At 44.1% G+C, this 23,132-nt stretch overlaps 1 protein-coding gene across 1 annotated transcript in view; it reads left to right on the top strand.

The window, feature by feature from the left end:
* Positions 1-924: 924 nt before the first annotated feature.
* LOC126355369 (uncharacterized) overlaps positions 925-23,132 on the top strand; it is a 35,337-nt gene continuing 13,129 nt past the window's right edge. Inside the window, exons 1-3 of the mRNA XM_050005663.1 lie at positions 925-982; positions 7,668-7,852; positions 22,454-22,651. Of these exons, the coding sequence (XP_049861620.1) occupies positions 925-982; positions 7,668-7,852; positions 22,454-22,651 (441 nt within the window). The remainder of the gene's footprint in view (positions 983-7,667; positions 7,853-22,453; positions 22,652-23,132) is intronic.

Raw genomic sequence — 23,132 nt, 5'->3', positions numbered from 1 at the left:
AAAGTAATTTCAGTGGCCAATGCTCATTGGCTAGATTTGAGAAATCGGTTGGAAACTTTCCTCATGGCAGCACGTTGTAGGTGTCGCCACAGGCGCCAACCTTGTATGAATACTCCTGAAAGCTAATCACAGCATCTTATTCCTGTCGGTTAAATTTCGCGTCAGTAGCACGTCATCTTCGTGGTGTAGCAATTTTAATGGCCAGTAGTGTAATTTCTTCTGGGCAACTACTGTGTTTCCATAGACGAATTTTATTTAAAGTTGGCAGCCTGTTAAAAAAGGCACCATTAGGAATGAGGCATATATTGATTAATATTAATCATGTATAAATATCTAGTAAACTGACTCGGTCTTTATCATTTTAATGACAAAAAATCATTCAAATATTGTATGGAACACGTAACTAATTAAGTAACCACTGACCCGAGTCTTCGTATTGCAGATTTAAAAATAATGGACCGTGCTGACATTGACGTCATCGTAGAGGCGCGCAAGATACTTTGGGGAAACGACGAAAAACTGTCCACTCAAAAGAATTTCACAAAACTGTGGAACGCCGTCAATGCAGAAATACGGGCAAAGCTGCTGGAAGGCAAGGCCAGTCAGCTGATAAACGTGGGCACGTTCTCCGTGTCGAACTGGCGGCACGGAGGGAAAGTGGTGCAGAGCTCGCCCGTGTTCGCGCTGTCGGGCCGGCTGGTGCGCGAGTTCGGCGTGCGCGAGCGCAGGAAGTGGGGGCCGGAGGCGGCGCCGCGGCTGCTGACGGCGGCGTCGGCGTCGCGCGCCGGCGCGCTGGGGCTGCGGGGGGCGGCCGCGTGTCTGGCGGCGCTGCGGGCCGCGCTGCGCAGCCGCCTCGCCGCCGGCTACGCCTCGCTCGCCTTCCCCGGCCTGGGCACGCTGCTCGTGGCGCGCCGCGTCGCGCGCATGACCTTCGACGAGGACTTCCTCGACGAGTTCTGCAGGCACCAGAGGCTGCTCCTGCGTAGGCCGCAACGCCCGCTGCAGCCGCCGCCTCCGCCTCGGCCGCCTCCGCAGCCACCACGGCCACATCCGCAGCTACCGGCGAAGCGCTCGGTTCATTACGTGAGAGCTCCGCCTTCCATCTGCTACGTCAAGCCGACCTGGGCGCCACAGGGGCGCGTGCCGCCCATTGGTAAGACCCTGCTTATATGCAGGGTAACGAATATTGAACTACGACGGTCACTCAAAAAGAAATGCACACTATTTTTGTAAAAATACAGTTTTCATTCTGCACGTGTGCAAGTTTTACAGTGTGTAGATACATTCTCCCCGCTTTTTTTTTCAAACTTAGTTCAACCTGTTCCCGTGAGTGGCGCCGTCACAGCATGTCTTCAAAGTGGCTGCTACACTTGACGTTCGTCATCCCTCATCTCCGCTCTGTCCGATCCAAAGCCCACAACTGCCTCCGACGCCTCGAACTCCTCTCTGCTCGGACGTGGGGCTCGAACCCCTCTACCGTCCTCCACACCTACAAATCCTTAATCCGTCCCATCCTCTGTTATGCCAGTCCTGCCTGGATATCTGCCCGCCTCCCCCCCCTCCCGCTAATTCTATAAGTCCCTCCAGATCCTTGAGCATAATACACTCTGCCTCGCCTTCCGTACACGGATCCTCTATGACCTCATTCCTTTTCCCCATCTGCTCCTATCCCTGAACATATCTACATACTCTACATCGCCCGCCGCCTTCATCCCTCTCATCCCTCTCACCCCCCTTTCCTCTCCCGTCCCTGCCCCCTGCCATGCCTTCACTGTTGTGTGCCCCCTACCCTCCATCTCTACACCCTCCATCTCCTTTGCCAAGGTGGCTTCCATCAACTCCTCCTCCCGGATGATGCCCTCTCTCCATCCATTTATCCCTCCTATCAACTCTGGTCCTCACGCCGCCCTCCTTTCCTCCGTCCTTTCCCTGGGCTCCCTCTTCCCCCCTTCCATCCCGAGTCCATTTGTATGCCTGTCCTCTGCCTTCCTCAGTCCTTGTCACGTCTGCCCAGCACCCCCTACCCCTCTTATGGGTCCTCATCCTCCATTGGCTCCTTCCCCCCCCCCTCACCTCTTCGCTTTTCCTCACCTTCCCCCTTTTTTATTTTCCCATCAACTGTCCAGTCCCCCCCACCTGCTCTCGGCTGTGGTATGTCATATTTTAGTGCATTGTTCCAGTGACTGTTCAGTGTTGTTTCGTCTTTCCCGTATTGTGTACAGAAATCATGCTGTCGCTGGGTGTGAATTTTATGTCTTTTTGCGAACAGAAACCAGACTGTCTCCATGTTTTTTAATTGTCTGTCTATTATATTACCTGTCTGCCTCATATGTATTTTATTATCAGCATCATCCCTTTGTTCTATGTTTTAAGTTCCACCCTTTTTTTTCGCCATGTTACCACTTTGTCTCGGATTTTATCGCCTGTTTTTTATTATATATTATCTTCACCTTTTTAAAACAACATCTTTAGGCTGAAGAGCGGCATACTAAGCTGTTGCCAGCCCGCCCCCTTCGGGGGGAATCGAAATTCAATAAAGAAAAAAAAATTGACGTTCGTCAGAAGCAACGTGCTGTCATAGAATTCCTGTGCTGTGTAAACGAGACAGTGGGGAAACACCCACAAGCGGTTGAAAAAGATGTATGGAGATGCTGCTGTCGATCGCAGTACAGTTAGTCGGTGGGCAAGCAGGTTACGTGATGAAAGCGGGCACGGCAATATTGAGGATTGTCCTCGCAGCGGCAGGCCTCGTACTCCACACACTCCAGACAATGTGCAGAGAGTTAGCGAACTGGTGACTGCTGAAAGACGCATCACAGCGAACGAATTGTCACGCTACGTTGGGATAGGGGAAGGAAGTGTTTGCACAATACTGAAAGTGTTAAAAAAGGTTTGTGCCAGGTGGGTTCCCAGGATGTTGACAGTGGCTCACAGAGCAACAAGAAAATCTGTATGCAGCGAACTTTTGGAACAGTACGAGAATGGTGGAGATGAATTCCTTGGAAGAATTGTGACAGGTGATGAAACATGGCTCCATCATTTTTCACCAGTGACAAAGAGGCGGTCATTGGAGTGGCATCGTGCAAATTCACCTAAGAAAAAAAATTCAAAACCACACCTTCTGCTGGAAAAGTTATGGTTACGATGTTTTTCGATTCCGAAGGACTCTTGCTTGCGGACATCATGCCAAGTGGAACCACCATAAATTGTCATGCATATGTGACGACACTGAAGAAACTTCAAGCTCGACTGAGTCGTGTTCGACCACATCGGCAAAAGCAGGATGTTTTGCTGGTGCACGACAATGCACTGCCACATGTCAGTCAAAGAACCATGGAAGCCAGTACAAAACTCGGATGGACAACACTGAAACACCCGCCTCACAGTCCTGACCTGGCTCCATGTGACTATCATCTCTTTGGGAAACTGAAAGACTCTCTTCGTGGAACAAGGTTTGAAGATGATGACTCCTTTGTGCACGCTGCCAAACAATGGCTCCAGCAGGTTGGTCCAGAATTTTACCGTGCGGGTATACAGGCGCTGGTTCCAAGATGGCGTAAGACAGTTGAGAGGGATGGAAATTATGTGGAGAAATAAAAATCTAGTTCCTAAAGGATGTATCTACACACTGTAAGAGTTTCAAACATGTAGAATAAAAGATGGATTAAAAAAATAGTGTGCATTTCTTTTGGAGTGACCCTTTATATGAAAAAAACCTAAGTTAGTTACAAACTACGTTTATTCAATATGGAAACGTCGCTACAGATTTTCGGATTTAGGTTATGACATATTCGATACGCCTGATATCATTGGCGATGATGTGGCACTGACGAATAGCGAAATCCTGCATGACTCGCTGAAGTGTGGCAACATCGATGATGTCAATGAACTATTGAATGGGCGATGATGTGGCGCTGACGAATAGTGAAATTCTGCATGACTCGCCGAACTGTGGCAGCATCGATGATGTCGATGAACTCTTGAATGGCTATTTCCAGGTCAGCAAAGGTTCTGTGGTTATTGCTGTACGTCTTGTCTTTAATACAGCCCCACGAAAAGGAGCCGACCAGGAGAATATTGCGGCCAATCGATGCCCATGCCAGTGGCCTCTGGATCCCCAAGTGCTCCTCCACTAAATCAGAATCTTTCCTGCTTCGATGTGCTCGAGCCCCGTCTTGCATGAACCATATCTTGTCGAAATAGGGGTCACTTTGTATAATGGATACGAAATCATCTTCCAAAACCTTCACGTAGCGTGCGATCAAGTAATGTCGCACAAATTACTCCGTGACTGGACATTGCACGCCACACAGTCACCCGCTGAGGCTGAAGAGACTTCTCGATCGCGAAGTAAGGATTCTTAGTCCCCCAAACGCGCAAATTTTGCTTATTGACGAACCCATCAAAATGAAAGTGGGCACCGTCGCTAAACTAAACCATATTAACATAAAAGTCCTGTTCGTCAATTTTGTGGGGAATAGTGTTGGCGTGCATCGGAACACTTGCTAAACACTTCTATCCAATTCTTCGTTAGTCACGAACCGACATTACGCCATAAGTGACTTCATTATTCTCTGTAACGACATGTTTGGAGTGATAAGGTATGGCCTTCGTGACTCCTATTTTAAAGGGACTGGTGCTGCTGATGAACAATCAACTGGCATCGGTATTATTAATCATGAAACTCACGCTCCTTACTAGCAAAGTCTGCTGGAGCTCCACCCTTCCGTAACCACACATGATCCAAGATTCTCTTGTCTTTTCAATGAGGTGTTAACCACGCTTGTGGCGTGTCCAAATATGAATTTTCATTGACATCAACATGGAAAACGTACTTCAATGACACCGCAGCCATTATCACAACAGGTGGCTGGTTTCTTTTCCAATTCTTGAACATAATAGATAATTTTACTTACGAAGGAGTTAGCACAAGTTGCTATCACAATTGCAAAAAAAAGTGTGAATTCGAATTTAATATTTCTCAACATATATTACAGATATGCGCACAATAGCCGGCAGCTGTGGTCGAGCAGTTGTAGGCACTTAAGTCCGGAACTGCGTGACCGCTACGGTCGCAGCTTCGAACTCTGCCTAGGGCATGGATGTGTGTGATGTCGTTATGTTAAATAGGTTTAAGTAGTTCTAAGTTCTAGGGGACTTATGGCCTCAGATGTCAAGTCCCATAGTCCTCAGAGCCATTTGAACCATGCGCAGAATATTTTTCATCGTTAGTTACACTGAACTTTACAGTCAAACGCATGTTCAGTCAAAAACGGTTGTTGGTAGCTCTTGGCAAAAGATTGTGAAGATCAACATGTCCAGAGAGCATGAAATGACGAAAACAGCACTGCTTATCACAGTGGGGCGCTTCATCAATAGTCCGCCCCCGCTAGCTGCGTGGTCAGCGCGACAGAATGTCAATCCTAAGGGCCCGGGTTTGATTCCCGACTGGGTCGGAGATTTTCTCCGCTCAGGGGCTGGATGCTGTGTTGTCCTCATCATCATCATTTCATTCCCATCGACGTGCAAGTCGCCGAAGTGGCGTCAAATCGAAAGACTTGCACCCGGCGAACGGTCTACCCGACGGGAGGCCCTAGTCACACGACATAATATATTTCATTAATGCCTGCATTACGCAGTCATCTATCACAGTGCGCTTCAACGTCTAGAATACGTTCAGGCATGGTTTGAACCTCTCTGGTATGAAGTTACCATGTCCAGCTACAGTAAAAGAGTACCGAGCGAAGTCTTGCGAAGACTGGTGAACATAATTGATTGTGTAGGATACAAGACAGCAAAGAAATTGAATCCCTCGATAACGACGCAGCATGATGACCTTAAGGGTAGCGCGATCCTCAGTCCGCTTCACCAACGCCTCGAAACTACAAGCTCTTCGCTTTCCATATTTTGAGACGGCGTAGTATGGACCAATACAAGAAAAAATATCCAGTAAACAAGGGCTCTGAAGTATGTACCTTAAGACCTATGAGCACTTGTTCAGTAGATGAGGTAGCGAAGATGAACAATTGCTCAAGACTCGTAAGATATCCAGTTTGGAGCCCATATTTATTTGACTTTTTTTCTTGGTTTGGTCTATATTACCACTTCTCAAAATATAGAAAGCAAAGAGCTTGCAATAGAAATGTTTCACAGCGTCGAAGATGAAATACTCATAGTTCTTACGGCATGGATTTTACGGCGCACGTTTACGAGACCTTTTTTTCTTGTTTTGGTCCATACTACCAGCACTGAAAGTTGGTTACTGGAGTTCTGATTCACCCTATTTGTCTTGTGGCACATGACTTTTGAATCACCCTGTATAATAGTCAAGCAAGTGAAATTTGGAGCGCTGGTCTATTTGCCCTTTCTCTACCACATGACCTAAATAATGTAGACCATGTATGTTTTCCACGAGACCCTATCGTTTGTGAGCAGTAGTGAAGCACAACATTATCGTTTTTCCAGAATCTTCGTATGCAGAGATCTCGACAGGATATTATTTTACTGCTTTTCCAGACAAATAGTAAATATTGTCGGAGGGTTTGTTATTCTAGCCTTATTGTTCCCCAGCACACTCTGATTGTCAGGTGACACACAATGGAAACGTGATATTCCACTCGAGATACAGCAGCATAAATGGCCACGTTTCTTGGCAACCAAGGACCCTTGTGCTTCCCCCTTAGGGCGGCAACGCACTAGTCAGCCTGGCTGCGGCAGCCAGGCTGCGGCATCCAGTATAGATTTTTTCCTGAGGGACTGCCTGCAAAACAAAGTCTACAAAGAAAAAACAAACACAAGAGATTATTCGGTTTATGAATAGTGCTGCTCTCATAAAAGAACGCGGAGACGACCTCGTAAGAGCTGCACGTGTTGTTGCCCAGAGAACTATAAAATGCACTGTAGTCGGAATAGGAATTTATTTTAATTATTTACTATATCTTTCTAACTTCTGTGGCTATTTGTGTTGCATTCTAAGAGCTTTAGCACTGTAACCAATGAAAACTGGACCCATGTTACAGGGAACGTTCTTTTCTAATTAGTATGTACTACCAACCCCTAAAATGTTTACTATTACTTCTGAAACACCCTGTGTAGTACGACATTGTAGCGCTTTGGAAAGCACAAGGAATTTACCTGCCAGACTGTTGTTGATGACTGCGATGGAGGGAAGCTGGAAGTATCATCGCTTCTACTGGTGTAAACGAACTAGCGTATTTCTCTGCTATCTCTCAGTACGGAGTGGCTGAATTCATGCACCATTCCTAGCATAGATATTGTGCTGGTTAAGGTTAACACTGCACATCGCAATGTCAACTGCGTTCGTCATGACGTAATCGCATCATGTGGCAGAAGGGTATAAGATTTTTCTCTCATCTAACGTTAATTAGAATAGACAGAAATGTACTCAGATCACCGAGCGAGGTGGCGCAGTGGTTAGCACACTGGACCCGCATTCGGGAGGACGATGGTTCAAACCCGCGTCCGGCCATTCTGATTTAGGTTTTCCGTGATTTCCCTAAGTCGCTCCAGGCAAATACCGCAATGGTTCCTTTGACAGGACGCGCCCGATTTCCTTTCCCGTCCTTGACACAATCCTAGCTTGTGCACAGTCTCCAGTGACCTCGATATCAACGGAACGTTAAACCCAATTTTCCTTCCCTCCTCAGGCCACCCACAATCCAGCAGCGAATCAAGTCCACAGCGCCAAGAGACAAGACTTCCTGCCAAACAGAAACAGCTGCGGGCGACTGCGTCCACTCGAGCCACAGCTGGACCACGGGCCGCTTGCAACCTGACATCCTGCAGCCGGCACAGCCGCCACGCTTCTAGTCAGGAGCCACACAGCCTCCCGGTGAGCGAGCAGTTGCCTTCGAGAACGACTTTAACGCCATACCGTCCTGTCACTGTGCCCGTGCAAGTTACCGTCTTCCTGTTGTACTGCGACAATGGTTGGGACTACACATTTGAAACGAATGTTGGAATCACAGATAAAGTTATGATTAAAAAACGGTAGAACAGGAATTTGCACTCCCAATGAAATAATAAAAGAAACACGCCAGTTAAGCGAAAATAACTTGACATGTACTCTATCTGATCAAAAGGATCTGGACACCCCTACCTTTCTTTCTTTGCTTGTGCCTTCTTTCGCAGGGTCGGCGTGGTTAACCGGATGTGGTAATGTTAGTTGAAAGGGTGGCCGCATGCCCTTCCTGCCGCCACCCCGTACCCCGCCCCCCCTCCCCGGGAAGGAATTTGCATACCCCAACTATCTGCGACTAGTGTAATCCATGGAACAGCGTGAAAGTGTTCAGATGTCTGCGAGCCGTGTAACTGAGGCGGGACGTGGAGACCAGCCCGGTATTCACCCAGGAGGATGTGGAAAACCGCCTAAAAACCACATCCAGGCTGGCTGGGACACCGGCCCTCGTAGTTAATGTGCCGGGCGAATTCGATCCGGGGCCGGCGCGCTTACCCGAGTCCAGGAAGCAGCGCGTTAACGCGCTCGGCTAGCCTGGCGGGTTATCTGGACACCCCTATGTAATACCGAATTGACCACTAGATGTCACAAGAGGCGGGCCCACCTGTATGAAAGAAGAGAGGGTGCGGAGGAAATCGTGTTGTCAGTAGAAGAAGCGCTAACAGCAGATTTGGTCGGTCAGGACAGTTCATGACTTGAACGTGGAATAGTTATTGTATTATCCTAGGTGCAAAATCCACCAAGAACATTTCAGCCCTTCTAAAGCTACCCACGTTACAGCCATAACTAATCTAAGACCAGGCCAACCTCCTATACTTGTAGACAGGTACCATTGAGCACTGAGGAAGGCGGTTGTACAAACTCGCATGAATTCTGGCAGAGACCACTCGTGAGTTCCAAAATGCTACCAACAGTCCAGCTGACACAATAACTTATGGTTAGGGAGTTAAAAAGGATGGTGTTCAAAGTTGAAGCAGCTCTTCATGAGCCACCCATTTCTGTAGTCAATTCTAGGCGACGCTTGGGGTGGTGTAAAGAGCTCGGCCACTGGAAGTTAGTCAGTTTCTTATACACTCATGCTCATAAAATAAGGATAATTGCATTATGTGGTGCCACACAACGTGGCACTACACAAAAATGGTGCTAATAGCATAGGCACATAGGGAACACACACGACACAGATTTGTAAGTCCACGGTACTGGTGATAAGTTGATAAAACCGTCCCTAAACACATGTGCTACAAAACGTCACTGTTTCCTGCGCATGTACCCCGACATCAATATGGGATATGACCACCATGTACAATTATACAGGCTGCACAACGGGTTGGCATAATCTGGATCAGATGGTCGAGCAGCTGCTGGGGTATAGCCTTCCATTCTTGCACTAGTGCCTGTCGGAGCTCCTGAAGTGTCTTAGGGGTTTGAAGACGTGCAGCGATACGTCGACCGAGAGCATCCCAGACGTGCTCGATGGGGTTTAGGTCTGGAGAACAGGCAGGCCACTCCACTCGCCTGACATCTGGTTCAAGGCACTCCTCCACGATGGCAGCTCGATGAGGCCGTGCATTATCATCCATCAGGAGGAAGGTGGGCCCCACTGCACCCCTGAAAAGGCGGACATACTGGTGCAAAATGACGTCTCTATACATCTGACCTGTTACAGTTCCTCTGTCAAAGACATGCAGGGATATACGTGCACCAATCATAATCCCACCCCACACCATCAAACCCCGACCTCCATACAGGTCCCTTCCAAGGACATTAAGGGGTTGGTATGTGGTCCTGGTTCACACCAGATGGAAACCCGGCGAGAATCACTGTTCAGACTATACTTAGAATTGTCTGTGAACATAACCTGGGACTACTGTTCCAATGACCATGTGCTGTGTTCTTGACACCAGTCTTTACGGGCTCTCCTGTGACCAGGGGTCAGTGGAATGCACCTTTCAGGTGTCCAGACGAATAATACACGTCTGTTAAGTCGTCTGTACACTGTGAGTCTGGAGACAACTGTTCCAGTGGCTGCAGTAAGGTCCCTAGCAAGGCTACCTGCAGTACTCCGTGGCCGTCTGCGGGCACTGGCGGTGAGATATTGGTCTTCTTGTGGTGTTGTACACTGTGGACGTCCCGTACTGTAGCTCCTGGACACGTTTCCTGTCTGCTGGAATCGTTGCCATAATCTTGAGATCACACTTAGTGGCACACAGAGGGCCCGTGCGAGGACCTGCTGTGTTTGACCAGCCTCCAGTCGCCCTAGTATTTTACCCCTCATAACGTCATCAATATGTGTTCTTCGAGCCATTTTCAACACACAGTCACCATTAGCATGTCTGAAAATGTCTGCACACTTACTCGCTACTCCGTACTCTCACATGCGCCAAAACACCTCTGCGTATGTGGACTGCTGCCAACGCCACTGTGCGACGACCGCAGGTCAAATGCACCACATGGTCATACCCCGAGGTGATTTAAATCCGCAAACCGCCCACCAGAGCGCTGTTTCACCATGTATCAGCATTATCCTTAATTTAAGAGCATGAGTGTATGTTCCACAGCTCATCTGAACGATTCTTTTATCAGACAGATGTGGAACGAGTCATTTTACAGGATATGTGTACATGATTAGTCTTAACATTAATGAACATAGTATTGTTTAAAGACTTACTCATGCAATTGCACTTGTTTTTTCTTCGTTTTTTATTTTTGCTGGCTATCTGTTATTAAGTAGAAATACTGCCACGGAGTGGAAGAAGTTGCCCAGGAGAAATGGATTATATTAGATTTAAAACTTGCATCGCTATCTGTCAGACATGTTATGATATTGGGCAAATGATCAAAAGTTTTGGTTGCTGTATACTGAACTCCTTTCCGAGCCAGTGGCAGCAGGTTATTTTTCCGTCTAGCGCTGTGGAACGTACATAATTGTTCTTCTCAAATTGTGTGGGATTATTTATGACGAATTACATTAGCGAATATATGTATTGCGACAGCACAGTTAAAATATCTTACGTGAAGTCCGTGGGCGAGTAACACATATTATTCATACTACTAGGTTTTGTGCAATCAGTACTTTCTTCCTAAGTGATGAGTTACCCACAAAAATTAATCCGTAAGACATTCTAGAGTGGAAATATGCAAAAAATGTCAGGAGGTGGATACATTTGTTTCCAGGATAAGCAATTGTAGGAAGAGGAAAAGTAGCTACACCCAAATATTTGTAACACTCTACCCTATTTACCGATTTCTGCTCGTATGGCACATCAGTAATTGGCATGAGTCTACTTGTCGTACAGAACTGTGTTTTTTTTTCAAAACTTCAGAGCGTCCGTTTTTTGAGAACCTCTTTATAATTCTTTGGAAAATATCATTTACCATCTACTTTGTGCATTTCTCTGTAATAGGTTTATTATCACACTGGTATAGTCTGGAAAAAGTACCAGTTCTGCTTGGTGAAGTTTGAGTGAAAAGTCATTCACGTATACAATTAATGAAAGTGCACCCAAAATTGCAACCCGTGGGACGCCCTTTGTGTTTTATGCCTAGTCATTAAAATTTCCTACCCATCCCACATTGTTTGTATTACTTAGCGCAATCTTTTGTATTCTCTTTGTTAAGAATGATTCAAACCAGCTGTGTGTGAAACCATCATTTCCATAAAAGTAAAGCTCTACTAACATAACTGAATGTAGAGCTTTTTTTTTTTTTAAATTTAGAGAGAGTGTATTTTTCAAGGAACCACTTCATAAATCCTTGAAAAATACGATTTACCATCTCTTCTGTTACGTTCTCTCTAATGGGACGTATTACAACACTAATACTGTCTGGAAAAATTACCAATTTTGCTTGTTGAATGTTAAATTGAAGCTCAATCACACATATAGTATAGGAATGGACCCAGATTTGAACCTTGTGATTTTTCCCCAGTCACTAAAATTTTCTACCTTTCTGACATTCTCTCCATTGTTCAGCATTCTGTTTGTTAAGTATGAGTGTAAAACTATCAGTTCCATAAATCTTCAGTTTTTCTAAGTGGTATCATGGTCTACACAATCAAACACGTTGGAAAGATCACGGAAATACTAAAAGTGTTTTACGCGAATGCCTGGAGAACGTTACTCGCCATCATATGTGGTGCCAACAATGAAGTATGGAGGAGGTGCTGTTACGGTCTGGGAACTTTTTTGTAATTAGTGTCTGGTACCATTATTGTACTTAATGAAATTTGCAGTGCTGTGCACTGCATGCATTGGAGGAGCAGTTCAGTGGCGGTGATTGTGTGTATCAACCTGACAAGGGACCCAGTCATGAAGCAGCATCTGTGAGTTTTTTGAACAGTAAAATTCTCTAAATAGACGTGCCTGCTCAGAGTCACGACTGGAACCCAATCGAATATCATTGGGATGAGGTAGAACGTCGACTTCGCTCCAGACCGTCCATTATTACTACTACCTTCTCTCGTTGCAGCTCTTAATGAAGAATGGGCTGCTGTTCCGACACAGACATTGGGACGCCTTATTGAAAGTGTCCCCACCAGGGTTCGGGCTGTTCTAGAGGCGAAGGGTGGACACACTTCGTGCTAATTTTCACTGACACGTTTTCGGATCTTTTTGATCACGTAGTGTTCCCTGACGAGCCGAAACATTATGACCACTGTCCACGACAAGATCGAGTGCCGCTTGGTGGCGGTGTGGCCACGTATTGGGGAAACGAAAGTATTTCAGCGGAGCAACGGCGATTGGGGAATCATTCTAGCGACGATACGAGCTGCAAATGAGGAAATCCATTGACGTCAGCGACGTCGACAAAGAGCAGATTGTTATTGTCAGCAACTGAGAACGAGAATCTTGGCGAACTAGGAAATAGAAACTCGGAAACAACGAAGATGATCGGCTGTTTGCGTACTGTTGCCAGGAGCATCTATGGCAAGTGGTTGAAGAATGTTGAATACGGTGAAGGCGAAAAGATGTTGGATTTCAACATTGTAATTCTGTCAGAGACTGCAAAGGACCTGGAAGAGCAGCTGAACGTAATGGACAGTGTCTTGAAAGGATTATATAAGATGAACATCAACAAAAACAAAACGAGTATAATGGAATGTAGTCGAATTAAATCGGGTGATGCTGAGGGAATTAGATTAGAGAAGGAGACTCTTAAAGTAGTAAATGAGTTTTGCTATTTGGGGAGCAGAATAACTAATGATGGTCGAGGTAGGGGGGATATAAAATGTAGAAGATAAATTTGTTAACATCGAGTATAGATTTAAGTGTCAAGATGTCGTTGTGTGGAGTGTGGCCACGTATGGAAGTGAAACATGGTCGATAAATAGTTTGGACAAGAAGAGAATAGGAGCTTTCGAAATGTGGTGCTACAGAAGAATGCTGAAGATTAGATGGGTAGACCACATAACTAATGAGGAGGCATTGAATAGAATTGGGGAGAAGAGAAGTTTGTGGCACAACTTGACCAGAAGAAGGGATCGGTTGGTAGGACATGTTCTGAGGCATCAAGGGACCACCAATTTAGTATTGGAGGGCAGCGTGGAGGGTAAAAATCGTAAAGGGAGATAAAGAGATGAATACGCCAAGCAGATTCAGAAGGATGTAGGTTTCAGTAGGTTTTGGGAGATGAAGAAGCTTGCACAGGATAGAGTAGCATGGAGAGCTGCATCAAACCAGTCTCTGGACTGAAGACCATATCAACAACAACCACTATACACATGACAAGGACAGAATCGTGCTATAGTGGTTTGAGTAGGATGATGGTGAGTTTATGTTGATGTCTTGTTCACCAAATTCTCCTGATCTGAACCGATGGAATACATGTGGGATGCTATTCAGCGCCACCGCCGCGCCTACAACCAACCGACCTGTAATTTACGGGAATTGCACCACTTGTGCGTAGGTATATTGTCCATATATCTCCGAAATTCTACCAAGCACTTTTCAAATCCATGCAACGCAGAATCGCTGTTTTCCGTTCCACAGATGGACCAAAACGCTGCTAAGCAAGCGGTCGTAACGTTCTGGTTCGTCAGTGTAATTAAGCCAGCTATAATGACATACCAAATAATGATCACTTTTTCTGGATGATTGGACAATGGTACACGTGCAGTTTTATACGGTCATACATAGGTCGCCAGTTCAGCAACATCCCGTCATTCACTTAGTTTACGTGTAAGTTGGCTGGTGCGTGACCGCAGTTGGTCTTGGTGTGATGAGCGATAGACAGGAGTTCAGTGCAGCTTGGGAATCTTCGTCCGCTGGACTGCATCGATCTTAGTTACAGGTAGTTACACGTTCAGTGTGTCACTTTCCACGATATATCGTAATGACGTGGAATGATTCAGTTTAAACAATATTAACTAGTATTTAAAAATGAATGCATGCAGACCATTTACAAATGCATTAACGTAATCTACATTCCGTGCCTTTCCAGTGCTCTCAGGATTCTTTAGCAGCAACCAGCAGAATCCGAGGCAGACGACTTTCTAACAGCTCAGTACTTCTCACTCTATCCTTTATCTGAAATGAAATACGTCTGCATTACAGTAGCGGGTATAAAAATTTATAACAAATTGTCGCTGAACTTCGTCACCGCAACCCTAAGTGGTTCCGTCCCATAAGGTGGCAGTGACGAAGTTGAGTGACAGTTTGTCATAAAATTACTAGCACAATTGGGGTGTATTTTCTAATACTGTGCTCTGATTGGTTGCAAAGAGGAGAGGTGGAAGGACATACTGCAAGCAATTGATCAGATTCCGTCATCCTGGATCTTGAATACTGAGCTATGGTTGGTTGGATATAAGGAGGAAGACGAGGCGGCCTTTAATAAATATATCACTAATAATTGCACTATCGCCTCCAGTTTGGGTGTTTAATAGTGCACTGTGATTGACTGGAAATATGGAGGGTGTATTGCTTCCCACTAATAAGATGATCATGTCGCTGATAAGTATGATGAGGTCTAGGTCAAAGGTAACGTCTAATGCATGACCTCCAGGATCACATGATGACCTTGGATGTCAATGATCATGTTTAAGGTCAAAGTTTGCCAGAATGCACAAGTAGTGTGACTGTAACAATTCTTGCTACGCCAAACAGTACATACCAATGCTACTCAGTCATACTGGTTGAGTTGGTTGGTGTTCAGTATCAGTGCAATGTTTGATGGAGTCGGCCATCACTGTGTGTGTAAATGGTGCTTCACACAGCCTTCAAGGTAATCACGTGATCGTAAAGGTTATGCATTGCACCATCCGTGACCTTGACCTCATCATCCTTATCAGTGACAGCATCATTCTTATCAGTGGGTAGCCACAACCGTGCTTATTTCCAGTTACCATAGTGCAGTGTCATAAATCTAAGATTGTGGAGATAGTGCTGTTGTGTTAGTGGTGTATTAGAAAGAGGCCTTCTCCTCCCCCTTCTCCTTACCTGCAGCCAGTCATAGCTCAGTATTCAAAATCTAAGATGATGGCAGCAGATCAGTTGTATGTCTTATATCCCTTCCTCCCCCCTCTTTCCAACCAGTCAGTCTTCAGAATCAGAAAACAGCTCGATTGTGCTAGTGGCCAATTAAAGAAACCCACTCTCCCTTCCCTATCTCCAGCTAATCACGTCGCAGTATTAAAAAATAACACGGTAAGTTCAAAAATGTTCAAATGTGTGTGAAATCTTATTGGACTTATCTGCTAAGGTCATCAGTCCCTAAGCCTACACACTACTTAACCTAAATTATCCTAAGAACAAACACACACACCCATGCCCGCAGGAGGCCTTGAACCTCCGCCGGGATCAGCCGCACAATCCATGACTGCAGCGCCTGAGAGCGCTCGGCTAATCCCGTGTGGCTAAGTAAACAAACCAATTGTGCTTTATATCCCACGCCCTATCCAGCCCAGATGAAGAAAACAGACCAGCTGTGTGCTTTATATCATCATCCCTCTCCTCTTCCCATTCAATCAAGGGTGTATTCAAAACGATGTGCCAGATATGAAGTAAAAAATTATGTAACATCCATTTGAATGTCAAAGATATTCATTATTTCTGGCCTCGCGGGACTATCCGAGCGGTCTAGGGCGCTGCAGACATGGAATGTGCGGCTGATCCTGGCGGAGGTTCGAGTCCGCCCTCGGGAATGAGTGTGTGTGTTTGGATAATTTAGTGTGTAAGCTTACGGACTGATGACATTAACAGTTAAGCACCAAAAGATTTCACACATTTGAACATTTTTGAACATTATATCTGGCATAAAATGGTGTCAAATTACATTATTTATGTACACACACACACACACACACACACACACGTACATATGACGTAATATTGAAGTGATGTCAATGTCACAGTTAAGCACATACATACGTCTGGTGTAATAATCAAAATGACTCCAAAGTCAAAGACATACATTGTTAAAAGTACACATGTATTTTCGTATTTAATATCTCATATTCTGTACCCCTAAATTCTTAAACTTCTCTAATACGGAATCGCTGCTTTTTTTGTATTACAGTAAGTAATTATCAGAAAAATGTATATTCTCCCAACCCCTCCCCCACCCATGAAACATGGACCATGCCGTTGGGGGGGGGGGGGGGGTGGGGGGGGGGGGTGGGGGGCTTGGGTGCCTCAGCGATACAGATAGCCGTACCGTAGGTGCAACCAGAACGGAGCCAGACAAACATGTGCTTACTGAAAAGCGCCAGCACACTACTCAGTAGTATCAGGGGCAACAGTCTGGATGATTGACTGATCCGGCCATGTTACATCAACCAAAACGGGCTTGCTGTTCTGCTACCGCGAATGGCTGAAAGTAACGGGAAACTACAGCCGTAATTTTTCCCGAGAAAATGCAGCTTTACTGTATGGTTAAATGATGATGGCGTACTATTGGGTAAAACATACCAGAGGTAAAATAGTCCCCCATTCGGATTTTCGGGCGGGGACTACTCAGGAAGACGTCGGTATCAGCAGAAACAAAACTGGCGTCCTACGGATCGGAGCGTGGAATGTCAGATTCGGGCAGGTTCGTTAGAAAATTTAAAAAGGGAAATGGATAGATTAAAGTTAAATATAGTGGGAATTAGTGAAGTTCGGTGGCAAGAGGTACAAGACTGCAGGGTTATAATTACAAAATCAAATAAAGGTAATGCAGGAGTAGATTTCATAATGAATAGAAAAGTAGGGACGCGGATAAACTACTACGAACAGCTTAGTGAACGCATTTTTGTAGCCAAGGCAGATACGAAGCCCACGCCCACCACAGTAGTACAAGTTTTTTTGCCAGCTACCTCCGTAGATAATGAAGAGACTGAGGAAAGTCATGATGCTATAAAAGAAATTAATCAGATATATAAGGGAGACGAAAATTTGATAGTCATAAGGGACTGCAATTCGATTGGAGGAAAAGGAATAGAAGGAAAAGTACTAAGTGAGTATGGACTGGGAGCAAGGAATGAAAGAGGAAGCCGCCTGGTAAAATTTGAATAGAGCATAACTTAACCAAAGCTAACACTTGATTAAAAATCGTGAAAGAAGGTTATACGTGGAAGAGGCCGGAGACTTTGGAAGGTTCCATATAGACTATGTAATGGTAAGACAGAGATTTGGGAACCAGAATGTAAGTTATAAAACTTCCAGGTGCCGGTGTGGACTCTGACCACAATTCATTGATTATGAACTGTATACTGAAAGTGAAGAAACTGAAAAAAAGGGTAGGTATTTAAAGAGATGGGATGTGGATAAACTGAAAGAACCAGAGCCTGTAGAGAGTTTCAGAGAGAGCATTAGGGAACGATTGACAACAACACGGGAAAGAGATACAGTAGAAGAAGAATGGGTAGCTTTGAGAGATGAAATAGTGAACGCAGCAGAGAGTCAAGTAGGTAAAAAGACGAGGGCTAGTAGGAATCCTTGGGTAACAGAAGAGATACTGAATTTAATTGATGAAAGGAGAAAATATAGAAACGGAGTAAATGAAGCAGGCTAAAAGGAGTACAGTTGTCTCAAAAATGGGATTTATAGGAAGTGCAAAATGGCTAAGCAGGGATGGCTAGAGGATGGATGTAAGGATGTAGAAGCATGTATCAGTAGGGGCATAATAGACACTGCCTACAGTAAAATTATAGAGATCTTTAGAGAAAAGAGAACCACCTGTATGAATATTAGGAGTAAACAACATTCCATTAGAACTACTTATAGCCTTGGAAAAGTCGGCCATGACAAAACTCGTCAACCTGGTGGGCAAGATGTATGAGACAAGCGAAATACCCTCAGACTTCAAGAATAATATAATAATTGCAATCCCAAAGAAATCAGGTGTTGACAGGTGTGAAAATTACCGAACTATAGGTTTAATAAGTCACGGTTGTAAAACACTAACACGAATTCCTTATGGACGAATGGGAAAAGTGGTAGAAGCCGACTTTGGGGAAGATCAGTTTGGATTCCGTAGAAATATTGAAACACGCGATGTAATACTGACCCTACGACTTACCTTAGAAAAAAGATTAAGGAAAGGCAAACCCACGATTCTAGCATTTGTAGACTTAGAGAAAGCTTTTGACAATGCTGACGGGAACATTCCCTTTCAAATTCTGTAGGTGGCACGGGTGAAATACAGAGAACGAAAGGTAGTTTACACTTTGTACAGAAACAAGATGGGAGTTATAAGAGTCGAGGGGCATGAAAGAGAAGCAGTGGTTTGGAAGGGAGTGTGAAAGGGTTGTAGCCTATCACCGAATTAAAATCCATGAAGAAGAAATATAAACGTTGAGGTTTGCCGACAACGTTGTAATTCTGTCAGTGACAGGAATGAACCGGGAAGAGCAGCTGAACAGAATAGACAGAAGAATGGAAAGAAGAATATAAGACGAACATGAACAAAAGCAAGACGAGGATAATGGAATTAAATCAGATGATGCTGTGGGAATTAGATTAGGAAATGAGACACTTAAAGTAATAAAGGCGTTTTGCTATTTGGGAGACAAAATAACTGATGACTGCCGGCCGCGTTGGTCTAGCGGTTCTAGGCGCACAGTCCGGAGCCGCACGACCGCTACGGTCGCAGGTTCGAATCCTGCCTTGGGCATGGATGTGTGTGATGTCCTTAGGTTAGTTAGGTTTAAGTAGTTCTAAGTTCTTGGGTACTGCTGACCACAGATGTTAAGTCCTATAGTGCTCAGAGCCATTTGAACCATTTTAGCCAACTGATGACTGCCGAAGTATGGAGGATATAAAATGTAGACTGGCTATGGCAAGGAAAGCGTTTCTGAAGAAGAGAAATTTGTTAACATCGAGTATATATTTAAGTATCATGGAGTCTTCTCTGAAAATATTTGTATGGAATGTAGCCATGTACGGAAGTAAAACATGGACGATAACTAGTTTCGACTAGAAGAGAATAGAAGCTTTCGAAATTTGATGCTACAGAAGAATGCTGCGGATTAAATGGGTAGATCACGTAACTAATGAGGAGATACTGAATAGAATTGCGGAGAAGAGGAATTTGTGACACAACTTGCCTAGAAGAAGGGATCGGTTGGTAGCACACGTTCTTGAGGCATCAGGAGATCACCACTTTAGTGTTGGAGGGAAGCATGGAGGATAAAAATCATAGAGGAAGACCAAGAGGTGAATACACTTACCTGATTCAGAAGCATTTACGTTACAATAGTTCCTCGAAGATGAAGAGGTTGCACAGTATAGAGTGCATGGAGAGCTGCTTCAAACCAGTCTTTTTACTGAAGACCACAACAACGACAACAATATAGATTGTTATTAGTTGCAGTGGTCGTTGCACTCACATATTTTTGCAAAGACAGGGACTGCGGTGTTGACTGTTCAATGGTTCAGATCTTGATTATTGAGCTATGACTTGTTGGAAACAAGGAGAAGGAAGAAAAGACCTTTTATTAATATACCACTAATACAAATGCACTATTTTCGCCATCTTCGATTTCTAATACTGCACTCTGACTGGAGATAAGGACGGAGTTGGCTTCCCACTGATGAGGATGATAATGTTACAAATAAGGATGATGTAGCGTAGATCATAGATGATGTAATGCATGACCTTCAGCATTACACAGTGATCTTAAAGGTCAATGACCATGTTCTAGGTCAAAGGGTTAGGACTGATACGATTCAGTAATATATCTGCGTATCTCGCACCCGTCAGACGGGCCGTTTGAAAAGCAGCGCCCATCATTTCCTCGAAGAAAAGGAGTCAAATCACGAATGATGTCGTAACTGCACAACACACAGTGACTTTCTTGCTATGGAATGGGATTTCCACTACTGTTTTAGGATTTTCGGTAGCCCAAATCCTGCAGTTCTGTGTGCTCACGGACCCTCGGAGTGTGAAATGGGCTTCGTAATGATGGTAATGTTGCAGTAGCTGATTCTCCATACTGAAAATAGTGCCTTCTCTGGTACAGTCCACTTGCCGCCATTACTGTCTCATCTGACTGCGTTTCTCACTACAGCTCATTTTATACACGACTGGCTTAGCACCTGCAGCTTCTCTCACGTAGAGTATATGTCCTGCAAAGATTTTCGTTTTTGTTTTTATGTTATCGAATTTTTATATTATTCACAAATTTCAACACCTGAGATTTTGACTGTAATTAAGGCTATATAAGCATGGTCTTTTCCGAATGTACTTCTGAGCAAAAAGTAATTCTGATACCTGGAGTCCAAAGTTCGTGTTAATCATGCCTCTTGCGTTCTTGTGGAGATATTTCCACACAAACCTTCATCCCTAAACAAATATTTCTTTATATCTAACCGAGAAGTGAAACACCAATGTTCATAAATTTAGCATTAAAATTTTTGTTAATGTAAGAAATTTTTTCTTAAAAATTTTCATCCCATGTTGCACTCCGTTAGGGGTTGAATTTCCAGAAACACTGAAACACACCTTTTTTATTTCTAACCAAGACTTCAAATACCAGTTGTCATTGATGCATCTTCAAAAATCTTTTAGTAGTTCTTTAGTAATTATTTATTTTCAAAAAACTTTCATCCACTATTTTACCCCATTGGAGGTTGAATTTAAACACATATTTATTTTCTGGCTGAGAAACCAAATACCTGTTTAATTTCGTTAACAACGACATACTTTCGAAAAGCCTTTAATTCTCTATTTAAGCGCCTTAGGAGTGGAATTTCGGACAGTACCTTCTTAAACGATGCCTACAGTAAAGATCGACATCCTCTCCAAGCTTCAAGTCTCTATCCTTAGCGGCTTGGGCTGGCCGATGATTAATCATTCGATCAGTCTGACCGTATGTCACTCCCTTAGGGGTTCAATTTCCAAAAACAGTGTTGTGCATTTTTTATTTCTAACTGAGAAACCAAATACAAATTTTCATAGATTAGGCTTCCAAAATTCTTGCACAATGAAATATTTCCATAAAAATTTTGTCCTCTGTTTCACTCCCATTGGGGGTTGAATTCCCAAAAACGGTGAAACCAGTATTTTTTTTCTTTCCAATTGATAAGCCAAATTTAAATTTTCATAGATTTAGCGTTAAAAATGCTTCACAATAAAATATTTTCATAAAAGAATCTCATCTCCCCTTTCAGCCTCTTAGGGTTCCAAAAACACTGAAACACGTATTTTTTTATTTGCAACCGAGAAGTCAAATTCCAGTGTTGATAGATGCAGTTTTAAAAATAGTTCAGTAATTTTTTAAAACTGATATATTTTCAGAAACAGTTTTCACCCATGATTTCACGCCCATAGAGCTAAATTTTCAAGAATATGAAACACGTACTTCTTTATTTCTTGCAGAGAAACGAATACCATTTTTTGTAGACTGCTTTAATAAAGACATTCAAAAAATAGAACTCTTCATCCATTTGCTACCGCCTTAGGGCTGGATTGCGAAAAATTACTTCTTAGGCGACGGCTGCAAATTATCCTTAGCGGTTTGGTCTGGGCACTGAGGAGTCAGTCAATCAGTCAGGCAGGACATTGTCTTTTATATATAAGAGAGTCTCATGCAACGTCACTGACGTGTTGCTGTGCAACGCTATCTGCTTGACTCGTTTTTGGTTTCAGTAAAATCCACGTCATTTCAGACATGTTTGTCAAGTTTTACCTCTCGACCTACATTATTCCGTAAATTAGTGCATTTTAAAATGTTAACGGACTTTCGGTTCACACTGTATACTGGCTCTATACTGGCAATACATTTCAGTGGTTCGGAGTCGTATACCACCATACAAATAAATTGAAATGCGGTGCCAGTTCGTTTTCGTAAATATTTTCTTATTTCTGTTTCAAACAAATTCATTCTGGTTGTAATGAAGCGATATGTACACTCGTGATTTATTACTCCTCTTAAAAGAACTTTGTAGATGCATAGCAAAGCATTCTCTGACAGTAAGACGGAGTCGAAAAGTTATTGTCCCATTTTTTAAGGTTCTGTCCCTTTGTATTCACTGATTTGAGTCTGATTTTCTAAAGGAACTACCCAGCATGAAGCAGCGGCGCGAGGAAATGGAGATTGCAGAATTCTACAGACGGCAGAAGCAGGAGAAGGTGGACAAGGCAGGCGTGGTGCGGCTGTACGAGCAGGAGTGCGATATGAGTCTGGCGAAGCTGATGAGGGCTGAGGCGGCCAAGGAGCGCCAGCGCAGGAAACACCTACTGCGGGCGGCGCGGGTAGGGGCAGTAATGATCAGTATCTTAAGAAAATTATCGTACTTAAAAATGTTTTGAAAGAAAAGTGTCGAAGCTATCAGTTACTCATGAGTGTACACTAAAAGACAAGAAAGAAATGAAAGCCTCTGCACTTTTACAGCTCAGTGGTACGTCGATGATAATCTACGCCCCGTTTTTTTGCCCTCCATGCCAAGACATACTTGGCTTATATTTCAGCAAAATAATGACCGTCCTCTACAGTTTTTTTTTTCGTGCTTGCCAAAAACTGCCTTGGCATGCAAGATCATCGGATGTCTCCTCAAATAAGAACGTTTGGAGCATTATGTACAGGACCCTCCAACCAACTAGGCATTTGACAATCTTATTCGACAACTGGACAGAATTTGGCATGTTTTTTCTCAGGACACCCAACAGCTCTATGAATCAATGCCAAACCGAATAATTGCTTGCGTAAGGCTCAGAGGTGGAGCAGCGCGTTATC

The sequence above is a fragment of the Schistocerca gregaria genome, chromosome 3 (genome assembly GCF_023897955.1).
Source record: "Schistocerca gregaria isolate iqSchGreg1 chromosome 3, iqSchGreg1.2, whole genome shotgun sequence".
Taxonomy (NCBI): Eukaryota; Metazoa; Arthropoda; class Insecta; order Orthoptera; family Acrididae; genus Schistocerca; species Schistocerca gregaria.
Note: the sequence above shows the minus strand (reverse complement) of the source record. Positions and strands in the feature narration are given on the sequence as shown.